At 40.1% G+C, this 9,576-nt stretch overlaps 1 protein-coding gene across 1 annotated transcript; it reads right to left on the reverse strand.

Annotated features, from left to right (window-relative positions):
- Positions 1–823: 823 nt before the first annotated feature.
- Positions 824–9,367, reverse strand: LOC118426683. Its single transcript, XM_035836204.1, has 6 exons — positions 8,874–9,367; positions 8,414–8,515; positions 4,863–5,003; positions 4,269–4,376; positions 2,573–2,768; positions 824–1,652 (listed from the first exon to the last, which is right to left on the reverse strand). Exons 2-6 carry the CDS (start codon positions 8,507–8,509, stop codon positions 1,426–1,428), a joined length of 768 nt encoding a protein of 255 aa, XP_035692097.1. The 5' UTR covers positions 8,510–8,515; positions 8,874–9,367; the 3' UTR covers positions 824–1,425.
- Between the last annotated feature and the right edge of the window lie 209 nt (positions 9,368–9,576).

Below are 9,576 nucleotides of genomic sequence, written 5' to 3' on the forward strand. Positions count from 1 at the left end.
ATGTAATAAAAGCTCTGTACCTTTGACTGTAGAAACTTGGTACAATTGACTATAAACTCTACTCGACTTCGCTTTTGTTGTCTTCTTGGCCCCCGGTAAGACCCCAAACACCTGCCGACATATTGTGTCCATTTTGTAATTGGCGAAACCCCTTCGTCTGATTTTTTTTTCAGGTTTTTTTTGTCGGATTGGTCCTAGAAGAAAATATACGTTTTGCACCGGCCGTATGATGTACTGGTCCCTACACCAAACTGTTGGTATACCGTACTACTAGTATATGTTTTAGTCCTAATGTTCAACCTTCCTGGCCACATTGATTTCATATTGAGGGCAACTTTTTTTTTGGCCAAACTTTTTTTTATTCGCTCGCTCGTATCAATTTTGGAGTTCCCAGAGGATGTCATCCATATAATCAAATCAACGTGGCCTTATTTCAACAAAATTGTCACGTCCATACTATTTTGTTTATTTTCCAATATTTAATGGTTAGCCAAGAATGCAACCTACTGTAAACAAATTTTTTCGTTCACACCTAGAAATGGGAAAAACTAGCCTAGTATCCACCCACCGTGCATACATGCTGTATTTCTAAACTCTTACCTTCTGACATTGCTACCACTCCCAAGAAGCAGAGAAGAAGCAGAAATGCTGTGCTAGGCTAGACCCATGATACTTAACATGTATGTTTTCTTTGTCGAGATCTGCTCTTAGCTCGGTTGGGCAAAAATGTCCAATATCGATCTAAATTCATTCTTTAATCTAATAAGAACAATTGATTTATGGTCCTTTTAACCAACACTCAAGAAATGGTAAGAACACTTGATTCTGGGTTAAAGTAACTTTTATTCAAATGAAAGGTGTGAATAAGAACAGGGTTCTCATGAAGAAAAGTGTGGCGAATACACACTTAGTAAATCATACTTTGTTTGAACCTTTGTATATTCATGAAAGCTCAAAACGGCCCGCTTTTCATTGAGGTCATGAGGGAAGAGGCAAGAGTCAGACAACGTTTATAACAGAGATACAGTCTTACTTTATACTTGCTGGCATCTTTTAAACAAGACTAGTATCAAAGAACTACGTACAGGAGTGATGGAAAAGTAATTTGATTTTGTTTTCTTTATTTTCACATGTGAAACCCGGGCTCTGGGTGCAATTCCGTGCAAGAAGAGGTAAATGAATAAAGAATGCAAAAAGATACAACAGTGTAGAGCTAGAGGGTAACACAGTCTGTTTTGTTTTAAGACAGTTTATAAAATGAACAGGCAATACTAGAATATAAGTGTTACACCGCCATTTTGGCATTCCTCAAAACGTTACATCCACACTTTTGTGAGAGAACTAACAACGTGTACGTTTTGATATCGAAATCCCCTTTGTTAGATTAATGAATACAAACTCAAGGGGCCAAAAAATGTATGGACTCTAAGGACAGAATGGCTGACACTGCCATGCATCACTGTGGAAGATGTGGTTGTTGGTGCACTGGGCAGCGGTTGGAGGCAGGCCAGGACGGTTGGCGATGCCGTTGCAGGTGTAGTAGTAGATGCAGCTGTCGGTTTTAAGGCTGCATCGGTACTTAAACTCGGTTGGCGGACAGTTGAGTGTAAGGCGACGAACCCTCGAGGAACGTCCGAGGAAACGACCGAGCTCTGTGGAAACATGTTGTACAAACCTTTAATGTATTGGCAGCATTAAGACATCTTAACAGAAAAGTAAGCGTTAAGGGGCGGTCATAAGTGTAGTAGAACTTTTTAAATGCCGCATTATTTTCCACGAAGCTACATACATATAACGCTAGCTCACCTTTATCAACGAGTTAATTTTAAAACGCTAGGAATTTCCTGATAACAATCTGACGGATGATGCTTTTGGAGTATAATATTTGGATAATAGTGCGATTTGAAACCCCGTCTGTCCACCCGATATCTCTACATAACTCGTTTTCGAAACAATGGATATAGGTTACCCCGCAGATAAAGGTTACAGCAGAGCCAAACCTCCTCAAAGATGTAACGACATGCTTTTCCGTCTTAAAACTGCAGGGTTTTGTAAAGCACGTCTACAGCTGACTCAAGAGTACCCCAAGTTTTTCTTTAATATCGCACAGAGAATGTGTCCAACACAGAAAGTGGCATTCCATCTGTCTAGTGGCTTAAGTAAAGGTTAATTGGAAAAATTCAATTGCTTATATTAGCTGAAGAAAAAAGTGATGCTTGCTGTTTAAGATAAATAACTTTTATAATCCTGTTGCTGAAATAAAGTAGAGGGAAGTAACTGTACAGTATACGCCATTTTACTGTGGTATGTTTTAGAAGTGTTGGTAGTTGGTATTTAACGGTAAAGGTAGCCCCGTAGCCGTAAGGGGCTAGTACTCATTGTGTCTATGGTACAACCTCTCCAATCAAATCAGGTACCCATTTCACCAGGATGGAGTGAGGAAAGTCGTGTAAAGTGCCTTTGCCTAGAGCATAGAATAAACAGCATGACAGGGTTTGAACCTGTGGTTTCTGGGCCAAACACCCTGCAGTTACGTCACATGACCCCGCATTTATTGAGAATCGTAACATACCTGACTTCTCTTCCTCTTTCTCTTCCTCGATCTCGACGTCTTCTCCGATCGCCTCCAAGGTGTGGATCTGGAACTTGGCGCACATCTCCTGCATCTCGGGACCCAGGGAGGACCTATCGTACAACTGGTCTCGCACGACGATGTCGAAAGTCTCCACAGACTTCGTGCTGGTAATCCTGGTGTCTACGTTGGGGTCCTGAAAAAAGACAATAAGCGCCATATGAACTAGAGTTCCATCACCTCATATCTCTATCTGCAAAATGATATTAACCTTTTCGAGTGAGATATGGTCAAATGTTTCCAGTGATTGTACAAAGTCTCCATTTGCATAAATCGTCTCAGTTGATCATCTTCTCTACCTAAATAGCAAAAGTTGTTCAAAGTTTGAAAGTCTCATTTTAGCGTAGAAGGCTAGCCCTACTTATCTATCAAATATCATCCGGATCCATCCATGTTTTCTCGACTCATGCTGTTCACAGACACACAGACCCAGAGACAAACACAACAGAAACATAAAATGAATGAACCATTCTGACGACGGTGATAATTTCGTTAATAGAAGAAGGAGGTCAGTGCATGTGAGATTGTACAAATATTGCGCAACAGATAAGCTAAAGAGGAAATGCATTCTCTTTGTAACTGCCGTCACCCTGTCACATTACGCGAAAATCGATCGAATTCTGCGAGCTCTAAATGACATTTTCGTGAGTAAGACGTCCGGTGTTCCCACGATTATGTCGATTTTTCGGGATCGCCGGCGATTTTCAAGGGTCGTACGATGGTCGCGGTGCAGCGACAAATGGCCGATAATCTCGGATTTCGCAGACCTCGTAACCAACTCGCCTGCAGATCGTGCAGATTGTGCAAATCGTATGGCGAACGCCCGTCAGTCGGGCGACGTTCGCCCGACTTACGCCCGACTTACGATTGTTTGCAAATATTGAATTTATTGAAATGTGAGGGTAATTCTGACATTGTGGCCCCTGTGGTAGTATGTAGGCTGGCTTTATGACACACTTTCTTTTCTTTTATCATTTCTAGTATGCCCGCGAATTCCATTAATTGGCTAAAAAGATTCCGACAACAAAAGAATAAACATTTATTGATATCTTGCCTTTCTGTGAGGAACGTTTTGTGTTACCTTGTCCACGTGCAAAAGGTCATGGGAGGTTCATTATCATAGATTTATTCACCGGCGATCGCACGAGCCTCGCTTATATGTGACAGGGACAGTTTGCAGAATGCAAGACCCTCTGAAGATATAATTAAAATTGTCCGACCCTCCAGCGATCGCAAAGTACGTCCGAAGATCGTACATAATGTGACAGGAATATTATGAAGATGAAAAAATAAGGTATTCGAAACAATTAAAACAATGTTTATAAACCAGTTAGCAGAAATCACAGATTCAGTAGTCATTAAAAACCTGACACTTTTTAGTGTCACTGCTTTTACAGAAGACGTCAAACCCCTCGGTAATGTGGTAATGTATGTAGAAGCATTAAATAGATGTATAGAATAGAGATTTGTTACCTTTCTACTCTTACTCTCTATGCAATTATCCTACATGCATCAATTTGGAAATAAAAATCATTATTTATCATAATCACTGATCACGTTCCCTCACAAGGTTCTCGAGTCGGAATAGACAGACATTAAGACGTGAAAGTGAAAAGTGAAACTATATGTGACTTACAGCGACCATCTTGAGTCCTTCCTCCACCTGCTCGAACTGAGCCATGTCTTCCGGCATTTCGGACAGCAGGCATTCTTCCCTCTTCGCATACAGGGTCATCATCTTGCGCTAAAAAATGGACAGAAAAACTTCTATTTGGCTTAAAGGTCGTATGCAAATAATATCAAAGCTGTAAACTTCTTTGATATCAATAGTTGATCAGTAGAAAGATAGTTTACTTGTAATGCTAACATCACAAGCATACTTACAATGTTGAAGTCCAACCAGACCACCCATATTTAACTAACATATGTATGCATGCTACTTGTAATGATATTAATTAGAAACATAAGCATACTTACAGAGTGGAAGTCTAACATGACCAAGCAGATTACCATATTACTTGTAATGCTCATAGTTAGAAAAGCAAGCATACTTACTCTGTTGAAGTTTATTATGACCACACAGACTAAGGTATCATATTACTTACAATGCTCATAGTCAGAAAACAAGCATATTTACAATGTTGAAGTCCAACATGACCACTCAGATTTAAGTACCGTATGTATGCATGCTACTTGTAATGCTAATAGTTAAATGCACAAGCATACTTACAGTGTTGAAGTCCAACATGACCATGCTGTTGGACACGGTGTTGTGGTCGGGCACCTCGAAGATCACAATCTTGTTGTCATGGTTCACGTCAACTTCCTCGTTAAACTTCGTCCCGCGCTCGTTAATGGGCAGGGTCAGGTGCTGCATGAATGTGTATATAAAAATGAAAGTTTAATCGGCTTGTGACTTATGGGTTGGCTGGTAACACTATATTGCATTACAATGTAATTCCAAAGGCCTAACAGGATGGCCAATATCATGATTTATCAAAAAAAAGCATTAATCTAGCAAACAAAGGTGAGTGGGTGAGGTCGTGTTGTGTACCGGAAGAGTTATCGGCTCACAACTAAATGGTCCGGGCTCGAATCCTTTCATGTCATCGATCTTGTGCCCTTGGGAAAGACACTTTGTATGACCTTCCTAACTCCACCAAGGTGTAAATTGTGTCGGTGAGGTAAAAGGAAGTGGAAAGAGGGTGGTCGGGAGAGGTCAAGCCAAGCTACGGCACGACTTGCGCTCAAAGATGAGAACAAGCGTCTAACAAAATACTGTACTTTAGATATGGTAGAAGACGAAACACATTTTATTTCAAACAATTTTTTTCTATAATCAAGAAAGAAAAGAGCTCTGAAAAGAAGCCACCAAATTATTTCCTAATATCTTCACGTTTACAGACAAAAAGAAAACTACTCTCCTTTTAACATCGCAAAAGCCACACATTACAGAAAAAGTAGGATCTTTCGTCTTCCACTGTCTCAGAAAAAGAAGTCAAACCCAATAAGTTACAACTTTAAGTTAGACTAGAGTAGTCGCTTACTATACTGTTTTAGTGCTTACTATTATTTGTCTAGACTGTCTTTTTCTTTTGTCACATGCAATTAGCCCTCGGGCAAGAATTTGTAATTAACTTATTATTATTATAATCAACAAGATGGAAGACAGTCCGCTGATTCTTCCACATGAACATATACAAAGACCCCCTACCGCCAACTGTCACGATTGGGCCCTTGGTGACAAAGCTACAGCGAGACGCCCAAATGAAACAAACACGTACTGTAAAAACTGCAAACAGCCTGGACACTCACTGTCCGGCTGTCCAGAACCACAGCGGTGTTTTGATTGCGGTTTGGATGTGCACAAGACAGGCGTTCCTGCTAAAACATATCGACAGCGAGAGCGACGGACAGGATTATGGGTCGCAACCTACAACTGACAACATGATGCTACAAAAAAGATCAGACAGAAAAGCAGTTAGCAGGACAGAAACGACCCAGAAACAACTCACCGATTGAGGCCGACGAGCCCCAGTTGAAACAACAAAAAGGTGCGCCACTTCCGGAGCAGAGCGGTACGACCTGATGCTAGTCTCTGAATTTCTGGATTACTTATGTCTCCCATGTCGAATTGGACCGGACAGATATTAAGTTACTAGATTATGGACTGTTCGCTCGGCTGTGCAAAACCAATACTTGATACAAAAACGACATGCACTAGTTGAGCTCATTAATATGATGTTCGATCGAGCCAAAGGGGAGTGTTTTGAACCTCAACATTTTTGCCAAACGGTGGAATATGCGGAAGAGGACTGTAATACGCTGTTTGTAAACATCAACAAAATACCTGATGATACATGCTGATGATTTGATACAGAATCAATTTAACTCTTATATCTCTCTCAAGGTTCGAGGACTCCTCGAGAAATAAAGAGGTTCAATACCATAAAGTTTCATATGCAAAAAGGGAAAAGGCTGACATGATATTCCTGTAGGAAACACATTTCACCGATGACGCCAGCCATTTTCCAACTAGAGCGTGGCAAGGTCCATGCTTTCAGACCTTTGGATCAAATCGTTACAGAGGTCTCGCCATACAAATTTATACCTACACTCGATTTTGTCTTCCGTGATTATAATTCCTCAGATTGTAATCAATGGCAGAACACTTCTCTTAAACTGTGCTGTTGAGGGTATAGAATTTTATTTCCTTAGCATACAAGCCCCCTGAACTAAATGTCACCAGGGAAAGAAATAAACTACTTTGGAAAGGTATCAAATTGGTTCAATAGTCATGACCCAATTCATCTGTTCTGAGGTTCTGAATTGTGTACAAAATCCCATTATGGATAAAAAAAAGGTTGTAGAGCACACAGCATTATGACCGAATACAGCGATAAAACAAACTATACTCTAAGTTAGATATGTGTGATGCCTGGAGGTTAGTGAATACTGACACACGACAATATACATGGAGGAACTTAGCCTAAAATGTGGTTTGTAGACTTGATTATTCGTTCATTCATAAAAGACTTGTAGAAAATTTAGAAAATGTGACATTAGACCTGCAATTCTTACTGACCACCAGGCGGTCTTTCTAAAGTTTAGGTTCAGTAGAAGCTCTATAGGCACTGGGGTTTTAAAATTAAATATCATCAATCAAGGCTGGATGTCTGAATCCTTAACAAAGGTATTCGCCAAGGATGTCCTATATCTGCACTTCTTTTTATCTCAGCAGTAGAAAGTATTGCTGTGGATATTAGGAATGCACATGATATAGCTGGAATAAAAGTTAAAGACAATTCTAATGAAACTGTTGAAATTAAAATCTCACAGTAGCCGATACAACCACCTTACTTGTATCTGAAGCTATATCCATGGAAAATGCCTTCAGACATATTCAAGATTTTTGTACTGTTTCAAGCCTAACTTTAAATTTGAAAACATGTGAAGGTTTATGGAGTGGAACTTATGTTGATAGACAAGACACCCCCTAGGAATATATTTGCCAGAGACCCCAATAAAATCCTTAGGCATATACTTCTATAATTCTTTCCTACATCATGAATGTGAACTTGTAAACTGGGAGAAACAGTTAGAAAGATTGAAAATACACTACAATTCTAGAGATGCAAAAATCAAACCCTCTATGGACAAATCACTATCATTAAGTCCGTAGCACTGTCTCAGATAACACATAGCATGGCAATGATTGTTACACCACCTTTGGTTATTACAGCTGTAAAATGGGAAATTTTCAACTTTTTATGAAAAGATAAAAAAGACAGAATAAAAAAATATGTCATAAGCCTTATGTTAAACCTAGATTATCAAAAAAAGGGACTGTTAAAACGTCAGATATACAAATTAACATCAGAAGACAATTGTAGAAGGATAACACTGCCTTTCTTTGCCGGTACCTTATTCTACACATGAACTTTAAAACTAAAAGTGATGGCCCAAACCTAAACAACATTGTCACGTATACAAACAAGTCATACTATCCTGCCACAAAGCTGATAAAGTTGATAACATCAATTCCCTTAACTATAGAGAACAGCCCTAGACACAGTGGATAAAAACCCACTACCCTTACAGCCCCCCCCCCCCTTAAAAACTCGAAAATCTTTACCTTCTGTCTGACCTGTCCTCTGTGGCACAGTCAAAATAACTTACTAACTTTAATGTAGTGCCATATTGTTCTCGTCTGTATCTGAAGAAAAAAAGGTTTCAAGTTTGTTGCTAAGGTATCAAAAGACTTTGAAGGAAAGGTCGCACCTCGTACTTTCCCTTTGCCGCGGGGGTGGGCACGGCTGTCGGAACAGCAAAAACACCTGCGACACAGATCAGCAACACCAATGTCATCAGAGCCATCGTAGCCTGTAAGACGAAAAAAATGAAATAGATTTTTATTAAGATATGCAAAACTCAGAGCGTTATCATAAAGGGTGGGTTAGATTTCAAATAAGAAATAATCCAAAAAAAAACTGTCTGAGTTAGACATAAGATTCGTTACGTGAGGGGCACCCGCGCGAGCATTTTAGTCTGTTTCCCCAAAACTTGCGAAAACACTAATGCTAAGAAGTTACAAAGTATCCGTGATTTAAATGAAAATATTGGAATATGGGTACTCTAATACATGGTGTTAGTGTTCTGAACATCGTACAATAATTATGTATACGTAGCTCCCTCAAATTGTCTGTAAAAGATCATACGTCAGATAAAAAACAGAACTTACTTGTTCACCTGGCAGCTCACGGTAAAAAGGTATCGGTGAAATGTCGTTCTCTTGTCCGGGACAGGGGCGCTCTAGTGTTTAAGGCTTGGTCTGACAAATCTATAGCAGTAAGTATGCAAATTTTCTGCCAATTCTCCGTATTATGCCTTTTAAGTAGAATTGTTTACCTACACGAAGACATATGGAGAGAACGAACTGCTATGATTGGCAAAATTAAAGTGGGGAAGAATTTTTGGGAGGAGCTAAGAAAGATATTACATCATTCCTAAGCTAATAACTCCAACACGTTTTCTAGGAACATGAGCAATCAGCCACGACGAGGCACGATCTTCAGTGTACCGTTCAGTACACGGTCGAAGCCCGGGGGCAGAATTCTTGAGAGGAAAGTCAGCATTCAACCGTGAGACACGATCTGCAGTTTACCGTGTACTACACAACAATGGAACAGATGAGCCATAAATCCTGTTTTCAGGTTAGGCCAAACACCTGCGAAATAAAACGCGCTTGTAGGATTATGTTGGGTCGGCAGTACACCACATATCCGGAAGCCTTGGGCCGGGAACACTCAGGATTTACAGACTCTTTCTGATCGCAGACACGACCTCTATAGTAAATACACTTGAGATGGCGCGGTCATGCGTTCGTTGGGGATTTATGATGCGTACGGTTTTCAGATTGCCATGAACATCCTGCCAACGTGTGT

The sequence above is a fragment of the Branchiostoma floridae genome, chromosome 11, assembly GCF_000003815.2.
Source record: "Branchiostoma floridae strain S238N-H82 chromosome 11, Bfl_VNyyK, whole genome shotgun sequence".
NCBI lineage: Eukaryota > Metazoa > Chordata > Leptocardii > Amphioxiformes > Branchiostomatidae > Branchiostoma > Branchiostoma floridae.

Bases quoted from the DNA above. Each gene is read 5' to 3' on its own strand.
- LOC118426683 (XM_035836204.1), bottom strand. From the start codon at position 8,509: ATGGCTCTGATGACATTGGTGTTGCTGATCTGTGTCGCAGGTGTTTTT. The intron at 4,377-4,862 runs GTAAGTATGCTT...TCCATTTTTTAG, and splicing joins TCATGTTGGACTTCAACACT to CGCAAGATGATGACCCTGTA. The intron at 2,769-4,268 runs GTAAGTCACATA...GTCTTTTTTCAG, and splicing joins AAGGACTCAAGATGGTCGCT to GACCCCAACGTAGACACCAG.